The sequence below is a fragment of the Humulus lupulus genome, chromosome 1 (genome assembly GCF_963169125.1).
Source record: "Humulus lupulus chromosome 1, drHumLupu1.1, whole genome shotgun sequence".
NCBI classification, from domain to species: Eukaryota; Viridiplantae; Streptophyta; class Magnoliopsida; order Rosales; family Cannabaceae; genus Humulus; species Humulus lupulus.
In genome coordinates, this window is record NC_084793.1 from 174,824,329 (window position 1) to 174,845,749 (window position 21,421).

Sequence of the window (21,421 nt, forward strand, 5' to 3'; positions counted from 1 at the left end):
GAATGAAGTAAGGGTAGAGACTCTTACCATAAAATGCTCTCCACTTGCAAATGTAAAAGCCAATTAAAATCATCCCACAAGTTAATCCAATCAGAATAGCTATAATTATCACTGCTTTCTTCACCTTAAGATCAGCTCTTGCTTTTCCTAAATAAATTTTTGGAGCAAGAAAAGAAAATATTAATGAATTAAAATAGAAGGAAAGGAATTTGAACTTGATATGGAAGTAAAATTTTATTTTATCTCCAAAACGATTTGTAACCACTAACCAGTAAAGTACATATGTTATAAATATAGAGAGTGAATGTATCAGAGAGTAACAATTCCACTACAATGAAGTTTCACATAAAATCATACCAATATGAGCAATCGATTATTAGCGCGCAAATAGCCTTTAATTGCATCATTATTAGGAAAATCAGGTGTTGCATCTCGAATTCGTATTTCCGCCTCAACAACAGTATCATTTAGTTCACTGAACAAAAATAAAATTTCATTATAGTCCATCTATAACTTCATAAATACAAGTATGGAATCTTTCTAAAAATAATAACAAATATATTAAATATCTCCCTGTCATGTACCTCAACACTCTGTCTTTCATTCTCAGAGTTTCTTAGCAACAATATTCAGAGATATTTTTTATATCCAAAGAAACATATAGGGAAAGATGACTTTTAAGATAGCTTTTTCAAACCCCAAAGGTAGTAGGGAAAGAGAGGGGGGCAGGTAAGTTTACAATAAGGAAATTAAGAGAAAAAAGGTATGCGCAGAAATAAATTAAGAAAGAAAATTGGAATGCATCATTGCAGAGTAAAAATAATCCGAGAGTAGATTAAAAAGGAGAACAAAAAATTGTACCTGTGACAGCATATAGAGCACATAAGGCATGAAAATCAAGAGAGCGATCCTGTAAAGAAAGAAAGATAGGATCAGAAAGAGTACACAGCCGTTACTCCTTAGGAACTAGAAAGTTACATCTAACATGTGAGATATAATCATAGCAAAATTGGAGTGTATAAATATCATATGAATGAAAATACATATAGCTTATTAGCTTTTATGTTTAGACATTTAGTTGACGCACTGGCATGAGAAACTGAGGTTCAATTCAAGAAAAAAACACAGATGGGGCACAATGATGTGACCTACTCATCAAGATACCACATAGATGGGTCACTGATGTGATCTACACCAAGCTTAACACTCTCAAGGTCCTATTTTAATAAGATGGAGAGACAAAATAGAACACTATTATGCATCAACCCCAAGCTACAATTAGAAGTAACCTAGAACTTAAAACATAAAGCTTATAGCTCAAATTCAGACATAGAAACACATTAAACTACTAAAGGATCTAGCACAAGGAATTCAACTTAAATTCAGACATTCCAATGAGTTTTTCTCTCCTTACTAAAGAAGAAGAATTCCTAAAATGCAACAGACGCTAGTCCTTCTACCAGGACTTGAATTAATCAAGGAAACAAAAAGAAATCGTGAAACATAACGAATAAAACTATTTGCAAATCAGGCAAACACAAGAAGAAGCAATGCAAATTTAGACAGAAGTATACACCCCGGAACATCTGTTCTAGTTGGCACAGCAATTTGCAACAAAATCTGCTTAAATTAAATTGTAATCATGCATAGTTACCGGCTGTATCCCGTAATCCCAAGTTAATAGTGCTTCCATTCACAACAACATTTGCACTAAAATTGTCGAAAACAGTTGGCACGTAATCCTGTTTCCACCAAAGAACAAAATGAATATGATTTCAATTGTAGAACAAACCCAGAATTCGTCTTCCAGAACTTACAAATCAAAAAGGAAACCACCCTAATTTTTTTAGAAATTTAAGAGCAGGGGATTGAAAACCCGTAATCTTACCAACTAGCAGCACATTAATACAATTAAAAATAGTCTCAAAGGTTACAAAATCACAATCTAAATTTCAGTCATTGGAAAAAATGATATGCAATCGCATATCAGATAATCTTTCCAAAGAAAGAGTAAACAACTAAAACCAAACAATTTTAGAAAGGGGACCAAAAACACATTCGAAGCTTTAGTTTATTTCTTGCAATTAAGGAAAGAAATTTAAAATCATAATCTATATTCATTAATGGTTCAAACTTAACATAAAGAAGCATATTCCAACTCAAATGTCCAAAAAAATCATCATTTTCATAATCATCATCATTTTCGCTCATTCTATCTTAAATTTAGCTACTAAAATACTAAAATAAACAATATTTCAGCAACTTAAAAACAATATCATCATACTATGTACTCATAAAAAAAAATTGGTTATGAAAAAAGAAATAAATAAGTCTGTTGCATCCCATTGAGTCCCTAACCCTATGTGTAGCCAATAATCCCATTTTATCCAACTAGTACTAGATTTCCAATATAAGCACCAACTGGGGCATAGGACTCCAAAGTCTATTAGGTACCAAATTTCCAAGCGGTATGTCCTGAATCTAATCATGCACTATAGAAAATCTCAGTCTAATCATAACTATGATTTATCACTAGCTAGAACTTGTTTCAGGACATACAGTAAGAACTTGCACTCTTAACGGTGGACCAATTCAACATCAAATACTAACATACAACACATAAATTAGATTACCTTATAAAAGATAAATAAAAAAGATGAAAGAAAAGTATATTATAACCTTGATGAACACCAAACACAAAAGTGAGCCCCAGTTTATTAAAAAAAACAAATCTTTTGTCTAAATCATTATCTTGATTACTCAATCAACTCATTAGTTATGGAACCCAATAGTGATCTAAGACCACTTTCTGTTTTTAAGGTCCTTGAGTGGGGACATTGGGAAAATATATGGCCACCAGACTATGCCAGCAACTAAAACCTTGTTACTAATGTACAAACACTTCTGTTACCCCCAAAACAAAGGTAAAAATCGCATCTTTTTCAGGAAAAATCAAAGCAAAATGTAATAGCTTTAGCTTATAAAAAAAAGCTAAAGTAACAGAGTTTTCTAGACATTACAAGTGGGAATCCCCTTGCAAAGAGCCCAAGACCAACAACAGAAACCAGTGGAACGATTATAATAGGACTAAATAAGCCATTTATGAAGAAATTTTTGCTCTTTTGGCTAGACTATACGCGAATATTTTTCTTTTCATAATGTAAAAATTTTATTGTCTTATTCTTTGTGGCATTTCTAATTTCTAATTCATGTTGATTGCAACTTATAGTTTAGTCCCTTCACTTATCTTTTTTATTCTCTCTTTTCAATTTGAATATGATTCAAACCACTTGTAAAAAAATGTGACTGAAATTAATTGTATATTTATATAAATAATTTTTACACAAACATAATTCATTATATGTATAGTTTTATGATTCCATCCTTTAAACAAACAGTGCAATAAATATAAAATATGTAGACTTCAGCAATTGATGATTTCAGATTTTTATAATCTTTAAGAACAGTAGATTTTCTTATTTGGTCTTATTGAATAAATGTAAAGTAAGTATAGACTTGGAAATGTTTATCACATTAAATAGAAATAAAAAAGAGGAAAAATCAATAAAATGCGTGTTGCATATTTAAAACCAGAAAACGAAATTGAATTGAACTTACTTTTTGTTGCTTCTGCAATTCTTCTCACAAACTCAGAGTTTACGACACTAATGTACGTTTCCTGGCCTAGATACCACAAGTTTAGATTGTCTGTTTGAAGGTTCCACATGCCACTATTGTCTAGAGAAATCAAAATTGCTGTCCAAGCTCTAGGAAAGACCTGTAACCAGTTGAAAAATCATTCTGTTAACAAGACATGATTCACTTCTGAAAGCACTAGTTGTTAATACTATTTAGTTATGTTAGTTTGTCTGCTGAAGAGTTTGTTATATGGTAGTTAGTTTCATAACTACCCCCTCTGTACTACTCATTCTCTATATAAATAAAGCTCTTGACTAACTCTCTTTAATGAGTTCAATTTAGGCACCATGAAAGCTGAGAAAAAAACTAGTCCATGCACTATTTTACCGATACTAGGAAACATCATTTCATCGTCATGACAAGAATCAAATGGAGGTTTTGCTGATCAAACTATTAAATTTGGTTATAGTTACAAGACAGGAGTACCTATGTGGTGCTGCGAGCAACCCCGTCCCATTTGTTGTAAGTGTTTCTGCTGTTTTCTTTCCATACTCCAAAATCCATACTACAGAAAAAAAGAGAAACTGTCCAACTCGTGTTCCTGACTTTTCCAATTTTAAAACAAGAAAAAATGCAAACGAAAAAAAAAACTGAAGCAAAAGCTCACCCCACTGCTGGTATTTTGATCCATTGTTACCAAGAATGAATATGTCTGACCCACATGTATGTCCATGTTTGAGTAGTTCTGCTAAACTGTATATGATCCTTCAGTCTCGACAAGAAGTAAGTTGTGGTTTTGTATCCTGAAATTCAAACTAGTTGAGATACCGACATTATGCACCCGTAGACGGTATGTTTTTCCTGTTCAAGACAAAGTTACAATGAGATTGACAGCCTACCTTCATAAATCAATTTAACAATCATAACTAAACCTTACATAGCCAAAAATAAAAACGAAAAAAGAGGCATACTATTTACTTTTTACCTGGTTCAACATTTACTAGAAGGAAAGGATTTCCTGCTGGAACAAGTGCCTCATCATATCGAAAGGGACCAATTCCACTTATAGTAATTCTGTCAGGAACTCCATGGGAAATTCCATTTTCAACATCTTTTCTCAGTTCCTGTTACCCGATAAACATCAGTCTCATACCCAATAAAGCCAAGAGAAAGAATTCAGTAATAGATGTAGTAACAAGACATAAACTTACTTTATGACTCTTTGTATACCAGTCACTAATAAAGAGTGTAATATCTCCATCTGGCACCAAAAAAGGTAGTGGAATAACTGCTCTGTTGCTTATAATGACCCCCCCCCCCATACCCTCCTGCAGCTCTTTGAAAGTTCACGGAAGGGAAGTAAAAGAAACCCCCTATCTGATCTTTCACGCCATCTTGCCAAGAGTTTTTCCTGTGCTGTATTCCATTCCTGCATTTAAACATCATGCAAAAAAAAAGTATACATTTGAATTTGTCAACATTAAAAACAACTCTCATATGTTAATGGCACATGGAAATTATACCATGTAATAAGAAATGGCTCATCGAGGTTATTCTTGACATTAACAACAACATTCCAGTTGGTAGTGACGTTCAGAATCGGTCCTGGAAACTGCCCCTTTATCCCAATAACCTAGAATAATGAAATAGCCAATGTCATTTTATCACTAGCCTCAAATGTTTAAGTCTTACACAGTAAAATACTGGAGTAAAAGGAGATAAACAGAGACTTAAAAGGTAATGCTGCTCAAAATGAAGTAAAAAGCCAGATTAATTTCTCGTACTCTTTAAAAAATAGTACACATAATCAAGTTGCCGAAAACACATATGAAAAATCGAAAACACATATGCAAAATCGAAAATTAATTTTGAAAACCACAGATTTTATAGATTCTATGAGATTCAAGCTGATAAATCTAACATCTACAACTAATTACTTACCTGGCTTGCCAAGACCGAAGAGAAGAATAAATTTGAGAAGCCCATAGACTAGAAATCGAAGGTTGACAGAGAGATAGAGAAAGACGAGAGAGAGAGAGAGTGAGGAGTTCGGAGACCGTACGACCAAGCCGAAGAAATGGGTCTCTTCTTTGTATCGATATGTTGAAGGAAATGGGCAGAAATGTTGAAGGAATGCTCAAAATGGGTGTCTCGGGTCTCAAAAATGGGGAAGAGAAAGGAAATGGGTGTCTCGGGATTCTCAGGTCTCAGAAATGAAAAAAAAAATTCTAAGTGGCGGGATGTGCAATATATTACCGCCCTTTTTACATAAAAAGTTTCCCAATATAATACTCTACCATAATACTTTTCTATTAATATTATATTGATGTGTTATGGAAATGGGTATTTGGTGTAGTGAGGGTAGAGCCTTGTGCATAAAGCTCTAACTGCAGGATGTTATTGGCCATATGACTCAGGCGGGTTGTATGCCATAACATATGAAAAATGCCAATGCCACACTCCAGTGATACATCAACCTGCGTAACACTATTGTGGAAATTATGTACTACACAAGTATACACAATCGTAAACAAATAATAAAGTGATAAATCAAGTATCTTCCCACGAAGACTGTTATTAACTTCCAAAAATTAATCTTTGATTCTAATTAATTGACTAATAATAAATTCCAAAATTATAAAACTAAAACAATAAAACAATCAAATAAAACAACAGAGAACTCAATACTAAATATTAATTCAATGGATTAAGATTAGGGTTATTAACTTCATCAACTATCCACCTATGCCTCTCTAATGTGAATTTAAGAATTCCTATCTCTATTGTAATAGTGGATTACAATTGTAAATTATATTCTTACTAGGCTTATAATTCTGTACAATAAGCAATCTCCTACATCTATGTGGTAAACTAACATATTGTTGACATTAAACACATAATCCCTAAGCTACACAAATCATACGGATACTTTCGTCCAATATAAATCTATGATTATTTGAATATAGCATATTTATTCTTCACTTCTCAGATCTTAGGTGAAAATCATATAAATCATGCAATTAGTGGCCAATTAATCACAAGCATTAAACACAAGACAAATAATTCACAATATTGATAGGAAATTCATAAGAACTTCATTAGATAATCATAAGGTTTCAAAAGAAATTAATTCATACTAAACATAATCAAATCCATCAAACTAAATATAAACACCACTAAAAGAGAAATTAAAAGAAGAAAAAGGATGATAGAACTAGTTGATCTCCACGCTTTAGCCTCCACAGAGTGTTCCTTGAGTCTCTCCTTAGAGTTCCCCCTTCAGAAAGCATTATAATGTTGTTCAAATAGTAGTTTTATTTTTAAAATAAAATTCCATTTTTTCCCCTGCTTAAAATTTCATAATCTGCACGTTGACCGCTCAGGGGCTGCGACTCTCTATTGAAGCGACGCGGCCCATGTGCAGGAACTAAAGTCCGCCTCGTCTTTGACTCAACTAGCGTTGCGACTGTAATGCTGGTGTGCCACGACTCTAACTCCTCAATTAATAGTGGCACAACCCTCATTTGCCCATAACCGTCAACTCTCTATTTCATCGTAGCACCACAGCTCAAATACTTAGCATTGCGACTCTAATGTGCGATTTTCGTGAATTTACTTCTTTTCGGGGCCAAACACGGTCTTTTCAATAATTATTCCATAAATCCTGAAATATTAACTAAGAAATGCAACAAAAGTGTCACACTGCATAGACATAACTAAATAAGCTCAAAAATTCCATAAAATAAACCTCTAAAATACTATGAAGACTACTCTATCAAACTCCCCCAAAATTAACTTTTACTCGTCCTCGAGTAAAACCTATTGACACTTTCTAAAACAAACTAATCACAATCATGAATCAAGTTATAACCTAACAAGCTTCCACCTCGTGAAAACCATGCAATACGAGCTCATAATTTTCAACTACGCTTCATCCAGAATTTCAGTAAAATCAATTCAATAATTAACTTCAATCTTTGCTACACCAATCTTAACCAATAAATAACACACAATCACAATAACATATACATGTCAAATGTTCCAAATCATTCCATCAAAACAAAGTATTTCATATGCTTGCATACTTCATCAATCTCCTCTAATATGATAACACATGGTCAAGAAGACTTTTTAAGCTTATAACGAAAGACTTAGGCTTAGGTAGGTAAATAAAAGTCATTTAGGCTCAACTATACCATAAGCATACAACTCAAACAAACCAATATTTCTCAACTTGAAACTCACAAATAATCCCCTAAATTTCCCAAAATTTCATACTTTGAGAGAATTCATACTCCTGAAAACATTTTTTTTCTAATGATACTACACTCCCCCAAACATATTTCTTTGTATATTTTTAATATGGACTGTAGTTCATTTTTCAATATATTTTTTTCTCTCTCAAATTTTCTTCTATTAATGACACAAATTTCCAAATATAAACTTCATTGCAAACCATCCCCCAATCACTTTTCATATGATCATGGTATATCATAAGGAAAGTTAAATAACAAAGTTTCAATTAGGCTCAAAATAAGTGGCAAGCAACAAAAAGATTGACATTAATCTCAACATGGGTAACTAGGGATTTAATATATTAAGGTTGGCTTGAAAGGCTCAATTGTTCTAAAAAATTGGCTAAATCATCTTCCTAAGCATGCATCATTCCAATTTCAGCTCAATCAACAAACTAAGCAAGTTCTAAAATATTTCCAAATCGTGATCCACAAATCAACAAACCTACTCAACATGCATATATTAAAGGGTTGTAAGAAAATTATCAATTAAGCCTTTCATGACAATTAAAACTCAGATCAAAGCTAATAACTAAATTAATTTCACCAAGCACACATATTCACATAGTTTTAAAAACAGCACTAACATCACATGGTTATAAGTATCATCGACTTCAAAACAACTTAAATCATTATTATAAACAACTAAAACAAAAAAACTAAAACTAAGACAAAACCAAGTAATCCCTCTCCCAAACCTAAATAACACAATACCCCAAGAATAAGGAAAGAAGACGTACCAAATCACGCACCATATCAGTATGGTGGTTCCTTTTTTTTTCTTTCTTTCTAGTAAGCGCGCTGTGGCGCCTGGGTGTCTCCGAAAATCCCTGGGCCTATGACTTCTCAAGCGCTGTGCCTCTAACAGGGAGGCGTCGCGGCTTAAAATCGATACATGCGTATATATATATTTTTTTATGTTTTTCAAGTTTCCACGATTTCCACGGTTGCTATTTACAATCTAAAGTCTAAAAGTGAAAAATTCTAAAGAAAAATTAAGAAACATAAATAAATATTAACACTAAACATAAAAATAGTTGTCCAATTAAAATAAAAGAACAAAATACTAAAAAGAACTTGGGATGCCTCCTAAATAGCACTGTCATTAATGTCATTTAGTCAGACGCTAAATTCTTCTCCAATTTCAACTTGGATCAAGTCCACCCCTCACATCCTTGAGAGCCATAGAGTCATGAGTGGACACTTTTTTCTTTTTATTGTAACGAACTATACCTCGCTCATGTAACATTTGAATCCTCTCACTAACGAACCTTTATAAACAATGACACACTTTTTCTCATACAACATTTAACCATGGATCTTTGCTTAGAGACTTCCAACTTGTTCTCTCCTCTTTTTACCACATCAACTCTGCAACAAGTTGTAATTTTTGTTGCTGCAAAAACATTATATGTTACTGCCTCTTTTTTCACTCACAGCTTCAAGTCGCCCTTTTGTACATCGATTAAAGCCCCAGCAATGGCTAAGAATGGCCTTCCAAGAATTATTGGAATATTTTCATCTTCATCCATATTAAGAATAATAAAGTTTGCAGGAAAGATGAATTTGTCCACTTTCACTAATACATCCTCAATTTCTCCACGAGGATGTTTAACTTAACGATCCACCATTTGTAAAGACATGGTAGTAGGTCGAGCTTCTCCCAATTTCAACTTGCAAAAGATTGATAGAGGCATTCGATTCACATTGGCTCCTAAATCACATAAAGTCTTCATCACCACTAAGGCCCCTATAGAGCATGGGATATTGAAACTACCAGGTTCTTTAAGTTTGAGAGGTAGCTTCTTTTGAATTATTGCACTGCACTCCTCAGTAAGTGCCACTGTCTCATAATCCCCCAGTTTCCTTTTCTTTAACAAAATTTCTTTCATAAACTTCACATAACTTTGCATTTGTTCAAGTGTCCCAGCAAATGGGATATGGATGTGTTGCTTTCGAAAGTTATCAAATTTTTTTGAAAACTTCTTGTCAAGCTTATTCCTTTGAAGCCTCTAAGGATATGGGATCTTTATATGGTGATCTATGCCTATTTCTAGATGTGTGGACACGGTTTTTCGCCAACAGTAGATTTAGAAATCTAATACTAGTATTAGTGCTTTTTGCAATCCGTAATGAACTTATATGAAACTTTTTTCACACACACAATTTTATGTTGTTCAGTGGTTAAAATCCACCTAGTCCACGAGACAATATTATTGCTCTTCTCTCACAATTTCTGCAGAGTTTCAGTATTACAAAAAAAAGGCAGTCCTTTTTCGTGTCCATTATCGATGAAATTTATAGTGGAATTTCTTGGACAAGTTTGGGTAACAATGTGCATAAATATGGTATAAATTTAATAAAGATAATTCCCATTTACATAGGGATATGATTGCATAATAGAATATATTCTTGTTATCTCAGATAATAAATGTGCAATACAGCGTGGTCATTAATGAGCCTATAAAATGCCTCCAAATCTCTTGGGATCCTTCAGTATACGTTATGACCAGGTTTCCACGAGCTGAACATCTTCATCGAGTTGGTGATTGAATAGTATCCGAACCTTAGTTCAGATTAAGTTCAGAGTGCCCTAAAGGGGATCTGGCCCGACATATCTCGAACTGGACCATCATCTTAAGAAGCGGCCTGATAATTACCTGAATGCCGTATTCCGAAGTCCTAACTCGAACTGCTCACATCATCATTAGCTAGATGTTCTACTCGTTTGTTTTTTTTCCATATATTCATTTGCCAAATGTACCCCTACCTGAGTGATTAAACTCGTGCTAATTTTTAGGGTACAACATTTGCCCCCCAAGCTCCTGCTCGTGCTTGACGTCATCACTTTTTGACATGCACAGTAGGGGCTTTTAGTCTTGTGTCATGTAAAATTGTGCCTGCCTACTACTTGAGTGTTGAACACGTGGTCGTCTATAATTGGCGTTTGTTCAGGTTTCGACGACTGTGACAACTGTCCTTTCAAATTTTTGCTGCCACACGGGTCATTTAATCTTGGCCATTGGATCTCGAGCTGACCAAATCAGATGGCTCGAATTAATTCCCAAAGTTTACGTATAAATAGGGAGATCAGACTTGAACCTTACTACCTTTGCATTAAAAAGCATTCCTTTTAGAAACAAAAATCCCTTTTTTTCTCTCAAACTCTTTCCAAAAACCTTCATCGCCCTTCAGTTTCTTAGAAGCTCTCAAGCTCCTCTCTGTGGATGCATCAGCATTCTCATCGAACAAATGTATAAACTGTAAGTATTTCCTCATCTGGTTTGAATCTTTCACTTCTTTATTTTCCAATGAGTTTTTTACTTTGAAAAACATTTTTTGTTCAGTACCGTTTTGTGTTTTGGACATGTCTGAAAGAATGACCCTAGACTTGTTTAGAAATAAGGTATTAAAATACTGGGCCAATTTTCTGGGTTTTGCAAAGAAAAGGTCACTGATGAATCGATTAGGATACCTGTTTGGATGTAGAAGTTGAGAGGTTTTTATGTTTGGCTCTGGGTATCTTAAGGGTCATGATTCCTTACGCAGTTTTGCATCAAACTTCTTTCAAAAGAAAAGTAGTGGGTCTGACGGATCTGACACACGAATCTCGAAGTATCAAGGAATTTCCTGAATTCATAGTGCGTGGCCTAGGACTACGCGTGGAACCACAGATTGATGTTAGGACATATCGTAGATCGTGTAAATTTTGATTCACCAAAAGTAAACCACTTAAACTCTTCGGTCATCGTACCTTTATAACTGTAGCTAGTAATTGTCTTAGGTTGCTACTAATAGGCCGCTTTGTCCTCAGGCAAGCTAAATCATGGCCCCACTAAAGAAAAACATTGTGAGCTCCTCTACTCAGAACAAGAATAAAGAAAAGCAGATCGCGTTTGAATCACCAATTCCTCTTTTCGACCCAGTGGTGGAGAAGGAGCTTGTAGTCGACCCTGGCAATTTTTTTGAGGTCGAGCACATCATGTCCTGAATAACGTTGCAGGGGAAACTGAACAAAATCCTACGATCCATGGGATTGATATGGTAATTGATGGCCTCCTCACCCGACCTCCGTTGGAAGGAGAGCGAAGTTGCGCCCCTCTTTAATATGACTTTGGGGCTTGGAGAGATGAGCACCTGAAGGCAGGTGCTTTCCTCCCATTAGATCAGTAATTAGTGGATTTTCTGAACTACTTTAAATTGGCTCTATTCCAGCTCCCCCCAAACTCGTATCGACTTTTGGTGGGGTTAAAATATCTATTTTTGAGGCACGAGATGGTGGTCCCCACTCTGACATATATTATGTACTTCTTCTGCCTCAAGGCCAGTCCTGATCAGAAGGGGCGAGGTGACGACTTTTACTACCTCATTCGCTTCCCCAACTTGGCATCTGTTATCGACCTCCCTATCCACCCAAATGACTTTAAAGACTAGTTCTTTATGTCAAATGGGTTCAAGAATTGTGATCACCGATACTTAAATCACCTTCATAAGTCTCATAAGTTTCTGAATTTTGTACATGAACTCTCTCATCATTTTCATTTTTTTAGTTTAATCCTTCTATTTGAGTTCGTTCCTTATGCTGCTATATTCATGAGGATAGAGCATTCTGGGACCCTTGGGGGTCTATACGAGACGATGTCCCGTCTTCCTTCGAAGGAGAAGGACTTTCGACAAGTAATGAATGATACTACCATGGTGGCCTGCAACCTAATTCAAAAAGGTCAGATGCTGGCTATCGAGACTCGAGCTCCATCTCCCGTGCTTCCTGTGCTTCCACCATCTCAAGAGGTCCTGCCTGCCATTGAAGACACTAAGGAGGAAGAGGATGTGGCACCACTAGTGCACAATAGGAGAGCTCCTGAAGATGATTAGGGCCCTGATCCAGAGCGAGCTGCGTCTAGGGCAGCAAGCAACATTTCCGGCCAAGGTAAGCCATATAGAGAACTAGACCGGGTTGCTACCAATTTTAGGCTAATTTGTCTCAACCCTCATCAGCTCGTTAGTCGGCATCCTACTGACTCGGACCCGGACCTGAACACAACACTCCTCTTGTGTGTGGATCATCTAGTGATACGCTATGATCATAGCTACCCCAGATTCACCATCGTGGTTGACAACACTCTCCACTTTAAGTCCTCCATTTTTGAGGAAAATGGAACAAATCATAGGACATGGCCTTCCTTACGTCAGGGTGTATTCTCCCCCGGTTTTAGGCAGTACGTAGATGAGTCCAGCTCAGAAGAAGAGCTTGAACTAGAGTCTGAACCCCTTAGGAACCAAGATGTAATAATTCTAAACTCTCCCCCACCTCCGGTAGTTTAGGAGTTAGAGGTTATACCTACTCCAATTCATAACCCCGAGCTGATTGTAGTAGATTCCTCCCATAGCTTGGAGGGTAGGGTTCTCTTTCTGTTCTTGTCTTTGTATTACTTTGACTAACTATCCCTTGTATCTGAATCTTCTGCTCTTTCCTTTTCAGGTGAAAAGATGGACTTGCCAGACGTCTCAGGTTTAAGGGGTGCCTTTAAGGCTGGCAGAGCCAGAGCTGGGCCAGTGGTGAAGAGGCCTAGATTTCCAAAGAAACATGCCTCTAAAATTGGAACGTCCACCGAGTCTCCAGTCAAATACAAAGGTTCCAGCTCCACTCGAGAACAACAACAACAGACTCAACCCCCAGCTCTGGTGGCCATAGTCACCATTCTCGAGGCTCCTCCTCCTCTCCCTCGACATGTACCTCCTTCAGTTCCTCAAGTGATCCAAAGCGAAGCTCCAACTATTTAGATCTCGGTGAAGCCACTCGAGCTGGCAAGGATCCTCAAAGCATTTCGAGGGACTATAAAAGATGGAAAGCCATATGGTGGGCCATGCATATAGAGCCAATGCCAAGGATCTGAGGGCCATGGGGGAGCGTTGTCCTAAAGGTGTTCTCAAGTTCGCTATGGGGATGAACCTCACTATGAGCCCCTTTCATTCTTCTAGCAGTTTTTTTTCTTTTCTTCTTTTTTTTTTTAACTAACCTTGACTTGCCTTTTCCTTTTACAATTTGTCCTGGATCAACTAGGTGGAATTGCCGCCAAAGAGAGCGAGCGGTCCGCCAAAGTTGCCCTGGTTTCCTCCCAGGAGAGCAAGCGGTCTGCAAAGGAAGGCAAGCATATTGCTAAGAAATAGGTTGTGGAAGTGAGCCGTCGACTGGACCAGCTGCAGGTTGAGAATGATGACCTCAAAAAGAAGTTTGGCGAGGTCGAGGCCAAAGTCAAGGAGGAGGCCGAGAAGGCGAGCTTAGAGATTATGGAGTCATCAAATCAAATGGAGGAGATGCTTTACCGGTGCTGAGCTTTTAACCAGGACGGGAATTTCACCTTCATGCAGCCAGGGTTTTGGGAACCTTATCTTGCCAAATTCAAGGTTCGATTCTCACAAGAACCCTCTGAGATCGTCGAGGCTTCTGATGCTATTGGAGAGGACGGCAAGGAAGTGACATCCTTCGAGTGAGTCGACGGAGCTCAATGATTCCCTTTTGTTATTTTATATTTTGTAACTAAGTCCCTAAGGACTAAACAATTTCCTTCAGGCTCAGATCGAGGTTTTTTCCTCCTCGAGATAACTATTTGTTTTTTAACACATATTTAATTTATGATCTATTTGTGTTTCCCTTAGTCTATTGATTTCTCATCTTTATGAATTCTTGGATTCTTGTACACTCAAAATCTTAGGGGTTTTCTTTAGACCGGGATGGAGCTTGACTATCAAAGTTTAGTTGATATCTTAGTTGTATCCAAGAGTTTGACCGCCTAATTGCGCTATACCTGTTAGGAATTAGGCATCGGACCTGGTCGTATCCAGGAGTTATAGTCTACTTAATAGCATTGTACCTGTTCGAAATCAAGCCTCAGAACTGGTTATTTTCAGGGGTTTCACTTTGCTTAATAGCATTGTACCTGTTAGGAATCAGGCCTTTGACCTAGTTATTTCTAGGGGTTTTGTTTTAGAAATTTCTCGATCTTAGTTCGTGTTTGGAATTTTGAAAATCCGAGCTTTAAAAAGTTGTTGAATAATAAATTTCTCCAAACTCTAAGTTTTAGATTCCATCCAAATATGCTTAATTCTTTTAAAAGCTCTCTTCGGTTATGTGCCCCCCAAGCAACCAGAACTTATAAAGTTTCTAGGTTGCTTTTACAAAGTGAGCCCGTGATTATAAAATGACAAAATTAATTATGTAATAATCCCATTGCTATTAAAATGAAATGGCTTTTATAGATAATCCTTACATAAATAATAGTTCTAAAAACATTAAAGAAAAAAAAATTATTGATAATACTTTTTGAGGTGTAGGGCATTACCATCCTTGGGATCTTTACTTGCCAAAAACACCCTCCAAAGAACCAAATCACCTAGTCCGAGTCTGCGTCCTTTTACCTTCAAGTTGAAGTAACGAGTGATTTTCTACAATTGTGACGCTTCTCGTTTTTCCTCGATTAGATCAAGGGATACACTGAGTAGCTCGTGGTTCTGATCAAGATCAAAGGTCTTATGTCTGTGGGTCATCACCAGCGCTCAATCGGGAGGATAGCCTCGCTCCCAAAGGTCAGAGAAAAAGGGGTATGTCTCGTGGAGAATCGATGTGGGGTTCTATAGGCCCAGAGTACTTGCGGGAACTGCTCAAGCCATAGTCCCTTGCCTTCATCTAATCACTTCTTTAAGCTTGCCTTTAGGGTCTTGTTTACGGCCTTGACCTACCCATTAGCCTGCAGGTATGCTACCGACGAAAAACTCTTGGTTATGCCGTATTTTTTACAATTAAGGTTTAACTAAGATAATGAACCTATACAATTAAGTCCAACTCAGGTAAATGGGCCTTAACAATTGGGCTTGTATGGAGGAGGGCTGGGTCCAGTATGTCGTTCCCACTACAAAGTCCCCCTATCTTCCATACAAGGTCCAAAAGACAGGAATTTAAACATTCCTTTTATTAATTGTTATTAATTGATTAGGCCCACTATAGTCATGTAAAGCAAATGTGCCTTCACAAGTGGAATCACCCACAAGAGTGGAATTTAAACTTTACATTTTCTAATGGGCCCAAATAAACCCTATCATTTTATGAATATTTTATTTGGCAAAAACCAGATATCTAACAAACATATGGGCCACTATATGCATCTGAGCCCAATTACAAAAAATACCACATATAGTGCAATTAGACATGTTATAATTGGATGGGCCTAATCATGTTACTATATGAGCAATTCTATGAATTTATGCAAAAATACCACAATTTATTTCATTTGCAAAACCACCACAATTGATTATCTAGAATTTATCAAAAAAAATTCAAATTAATTAATTTTTTACAAAATTAAGTCAATTTAAATGAAATTTATCAACAATTAACAATAGTTAATTTAAATTTCATTTATCAACAATCAACTTAGTTTAGGTTAATTTGAAAAAAAATATTAATTTAATTTAATTAGAATTTATCAACAATTAACCAAATTTAATTTAAATCCCATGTATTAAAAAAAATATTTTATTAATTGGCTGAAAAAAATGATATTTTTTCAAAATTTAACCAATTTTAAATTTTAAAATCAATATCTTAACTATTTTTCAAAAATATCTTGTGTTGTTACAACTATTAGCTAATATTTTAATCATTAAAAATAAAATAAAATATTAATAGTTATAACAATCTTAAAATATCTCAAAACAATTAATCAAATTCAAATATCCATAAAAATATCTAACTAAAAATATTCAAATTTCAAATAATTTAAATATTAAAAACTATAGAATAAAAAGATATTTATATTTTCAAATAAAGATTTAATAAAAATATCAAGAATTTAAAAGAAAATATCTTAAATATCTAATATCTGAATTCAGATATTTTAATATATTAAAAGATTTAAAATTAAGTTGTTAGTCTATTTTTAAATCTGAATTTGAATCTTTGTAGAAAATATCTAATTATTTAAATCTCAACTAACAAAAATATCTTATTTTAAAAAAAAAAATTAAATACAAAAACAAATCTGATATTTTTTTGGCTTTGATTATAAATAATTAATTTTCACAAATTTTAATTTTCTTTAATTAAAAAAAATTAAAAATAAAAAAAAAATATGGGCGAAGGATAGTAGAAACCCCAACACTCTTAAGCTTGAGGAATTCTTGATGAATTGAAGAATTGAACTAGGGAATTCAGTTGTGGGAATCGAGGGGATTGAGCTAGGATCATCCAAAGCCCTTGCTGAGGAATTAGGCTGCAATCTGAGGTAAGAATTCAAGTTAGTTTCTCTAAAATTATGTTGAAACCATGTTGAAGGTTTGAGTTTGCATGAGTCTTAATTGCTAGCTGGTTTTGGATGTTAAATGGTGTAAGAAAATGGTTATGGGTTAGTTATGATGATTGGGTTATGAGAATAGGAATTCTGAGCTTGAAACTGAGTTTGGCTAGTCATTTGGGGTATGAAATTGGGGCTAGGATCGAGGAAAAGGATGCTGGAAGTGTGGTTTTTCTGGGTTTAGGGCCTCAGGTCACGACCTTGTTCTTCAGGCGGTGCGGCCCGCATGAATTTTGGAGGCTGGGAGCCTTTGCTCGGCAAGCGCATCACGACTCGAAGGAGAGCAGGTCGCGACCCGTGTCCCCCATCATAGGGGGATTGAGCCTCTGTCTAAGGGGCAGGCCACGGTCCTTAAGGGAAAGTCGCGGCTAGGAATGGGGAACTAAGGGGAAATAAGTTTTAAGGTTTGGGGAGGCTCGGGAATTCAAACCTAAATGCTCGGGACAATTTCTACTACCCGGTTTAGTAGAAATCGAGGTCTCCAAGGATAGTTATTATTTCCTAAGTAATTATTTCGATTAGAAATTGATTATTATCCATTGACACTGTGACTAGGTTTATCGCCAAGGCTCAGGACTGAGAATCGTGCTCAGGACCGTTCTGTATTATTTGCTCGGGATTCGAGGTAAGAAGACTGTACCCTTGTGATTGTGAATGGGGCTGAGGTCCCCAGTAATCTGATGCATGTACTATGTAATTGTACGATTTTTATGTTATTTGAGAATGAACGACCTAAGGGTGTCGGGGCTAATGATAAGCGCACTGAATGCAACTCGGCCTAAGTGAGCCGGGGCCAGCTTGATAAAAAGAGGGCTCGACCAAAGTGTGCCAACACTAAGCATTTGTGTAATTGGTTACGATATATGCTTGACATGATGTGTTTACTGTTGTTTAGTTATATGCTTGAATTTTGTTAAATGACTAAACTGATTGGGTTAAGACTAATTGACTATTATTGTTGTTATATGCGCTACTGTTATGGTTTCTTGCAGGACCTTGGCTCACGGGTGCTACGTGGTGTAGGTACAGGCAAAGGGAAACTGGACTGACCATGAGTGGGAGAGCTCTGGGGGCGCAGTGTACATAGTCAGCTACTCGTCCACCACGGCCGAGGGAAAGTACAGGGACAGAGCCCTAAAACTTGTATTTTTCCTTTAGAGTGACTTTTGATTGTATTAAACATCTATTTTTGGGAACCCATGTACCAAACGTCTGTTTTAATGAAACTTAATCGTTTATGATCAAAATCTTTTAACCCTAACCTGATAGTTGACATTAGGAACACATTATTGTTCAAACGACTTGATTAGCAAATCTTGCACTATTTTAAATACACGTGTAACGGTCTTGGTTATCCAAAGCATTATAGTCAGGCAATGTCTTTAACTCAAGGACCGGTGATTTCTCAATAGATGGAAGCGGTATCTCAAGTATTTGCCCCAATTCCTCATATATTTTTTTATAAATTTTCCCCGATGAGATCAACCACTTAACATATTCGCTGGCTTCTGTACGATCACACTCTTCTTCACTTGCAACCAAACTCAACTCATGTGGATCCTCAATAGACTTGACCGCTTCACCTTGTTCCTCCAATACACGAACACTGAAACAACTGTCAGTAGCTGAAGGGTATTTCAAGGATTTAAAGACATTAAAAACAACCTCATTACCTTGTACTCTGAGCCTTAACTCGCCCTTCTGAACATCTATCAAAGCTTGACCGGTGGCTAAAACTGGTCTTCCCAATATAATAGGCACCTTCTCATCTTCCTCCATATCTAATACAATGAAATTAGCGGGAAAAATGAACTTGTCCACTTTGACAAGAACGTCTTCAATAATACCTCGGGGATGTGTTAATGAACGATCAACCAATTGAAGAGTAACTGTAGTGGGTCTAGCTTCCCCCAAATCAAGTCTTCTAAATACGGATAATGACATTAAATCAATGCTTGCACCCAAATCACATAAAGCCCTCTCACAATGAATGTTCCCAATGGTGCAAGGTATAGTGAAGCTACCTGGATCTCTTAACTTTTGAAGAAGTTTCTTTTGAATAATTTCACTACACTTTTTTATTAATGCGACGGTTTCATAATCCTCCATTTTTCTCTTATTAGACAATGTCTCTTTCATAAATAAGCATTTGTTCAAGAACCTCAACAAAAGGAATGTTAATGTGAAGTTTCTTAATTACCTCGAGAAATTTGGAGAATTTTTTGTCAAGATTGGCCTTTCAGAATCATTGAGGATAAGGAATCTTTGGTGTAGGCTCAGTGTATTTTGGCTTCTCTTTCTTTGGAAGGTCTTCAGTAACCTCCTCTTGTGCTGGACTAGTGGCATGTTGATCCTCTATCTTCTTTCCATTGTCATCCACTGTAGGCCCATCATACTTAGTCCCACTCCTCAAAGTGATAGCTTGACATTGCTCTTTGGGATTTACCTCTGTGGAACTAGGAAAATTCCCTTGCAGTATACTAGAAAGTAGTTTAGCCAACTGACCCATTTGTGTCTCCAAATTCCTGATTGAAGACCTTGTCTCTATCATGAATTAATTTAATTGGTCAGGCTAAGTTGTTGGTGAGTTCATTGGAGGATGTGGTGGTGGATGTGATGGGCGTGGGTTTGCATCATAATAAGGCATAGGGTGGTGTCCATAAGTCGGTTGGTGAGGTGGGTGTTGAGGTGGATACTGTGGTTGTAAATCTTGGTTATTTTTCCAAGACAGGTTAGGGTAATTCTTCCACGTAGGAGTATATGTATTTGAGTAAGTGTTGTGTGCTGGTCCTGGAAAGTTACCAATAGCCTGTGCCTATTCCAAAGGAAAACTGTTCACGTTTGTTGAGCAACTAGCAGTGCTTGGGCATTGCTCATAAGAATGCGGATCCCCACAAATCTCACAACTCATTACATTCTGTACTTGCATTGCTTGGGCAGCGAGGCTATTTTGCTGCAATTGCTTGGTTAGAGATGCCACTTGAGCGATCAATAAAGCAATAGTATCGACCTCTAAGACTACTGCCACGTTCATATTCTCACCCTCAATGGGCCAAGTTATTCATGGCCATCTCTTCCAATAATTCATAAGCTTCATTAGCGCTTTTTCTCATAAATGCTCCTCCTGATGCTGCATCAATCATTGTCCTTGTATTTTCCCCCAAACCATTGTAAAACGTGTGCACCAACAGCCACTTCTCTATTCCATGATGGGGCACTTCCTTTGAAACTCTTTAAAACGTTCCCACACATCATATAAAGACTCCCCATCCAATTGATGAAAGTTATTAATCTCTCATCTATATCAGGTGAACTTATCTACCAAGGAATTTATGAGCCAAGTCTTCCCAAGTGACTATAGAGTTGTCTTGTAGTGAATTCAACCAACTCTTAGCTCTGTCTCTTATCGAAAACGGGAATAATCTTAATCTAACAACATCGTTACTCACCATGTTCATTTTGAATGTTGCACACAGCTCTAAAAAGTTGGTAATGTGAAGATTTGGATCCTCATTTGGCAATCCCCTGAATTGTACACAATTTTGTACCATCTAAATAATCGAAGGTTTTATCTCAAAATTATTTGCCTCTATAGTAGCACTACTACAAAAAAGATTTTTTAGGACTCCCGGGGCGCGAGTCCTCTATTTGAGAGCCTTAAAAACTAAGGTTTTTTAGGACTCACAAAGGGAGTCCTAAAAAATCTGGTTGCGAGTCCTAAAAGAAAGTTGTGAGTCCTAAAAAATCTGGTTGAGTGCCTTTAAGTGATTTTTTAGGACTCGCAACGCAAGTCCTAAAAAATCAGGTTGAGTGCCTTTAAGTAATTTTTTAGGACTCGCAACGCTAGTCCTAAAAAATCCTGTTGAGTGTCTTTAAGTAATTTTTTAGGACTCGCTTTGCATGCCCTTAAAAGCAATTTTTTTTAAAAAAAAAAATGCAGCTACAATTTTCATTTTAATTTAAAAATATATATCAATTTGAGTGTCGAAAATTTATTAAAAGAAATTTTAAAAGAAAATACTAAAAAAATGGCAAAAAAATTTTGCAAAAGAAATTTAAAATTTCTGAACATGTGTATTGTAATTAGCTAGCTATAACATCATTCATTTTGCTTTAACCAATTGTAAAAATGACATT

General features: G+C 36.2%; 1 protein-coding gene, 1 non-coding gene and 1 pseudogene across 2 annotated transcripts; 1 reads left to right on the forward strand and 2 right to left on the reverse strand.

Moving 5' to 3' along the window:
- Window positions 1–4,060: 4,060 nt before the first annotated feature.
- Window positions 4,061–5,625, reverse strand: LOC133824775 (monocopper oxidase-like protein SKU5; annotated as a pseudogene).
- A 12,842-nt stretch (window positions 5,626–18,467) lies between these two features.
- On the reverse strand, window positions 18,468–19,393 carry LOC133824780 (uncharacterized). Its single transcript, XM_062257760.1, has 2 exons — window positions 18,628–19,393; window positions 18,468–18,496 (listed from the first exon to the last, which is right to left on the reverse strand). The coding sequence occupies exons 1-2, from the start codon at window positions 19,391–19,393 to the stop codon at window positions 18,468–18,470; spliced, it is 795 nt and encodes a 264-aa protein (XP_062113744.1).
- A 1,092-nt stretch (window positions 19,394–20,485) lies between these two features.
- On the forward strand, window positions 20,486–20,590 carry LOC133813203 (small nucleolar RNA R71). Its single transcript, XR_009884240.1, has one exon. It is a non-coding gene; the product is annotated as a small nucleolar RNA R71 (small nucleolar RNA).
- The last annotated feature ends 831 nt before the right edge of the window (window positions 20,591–21,421 follow it).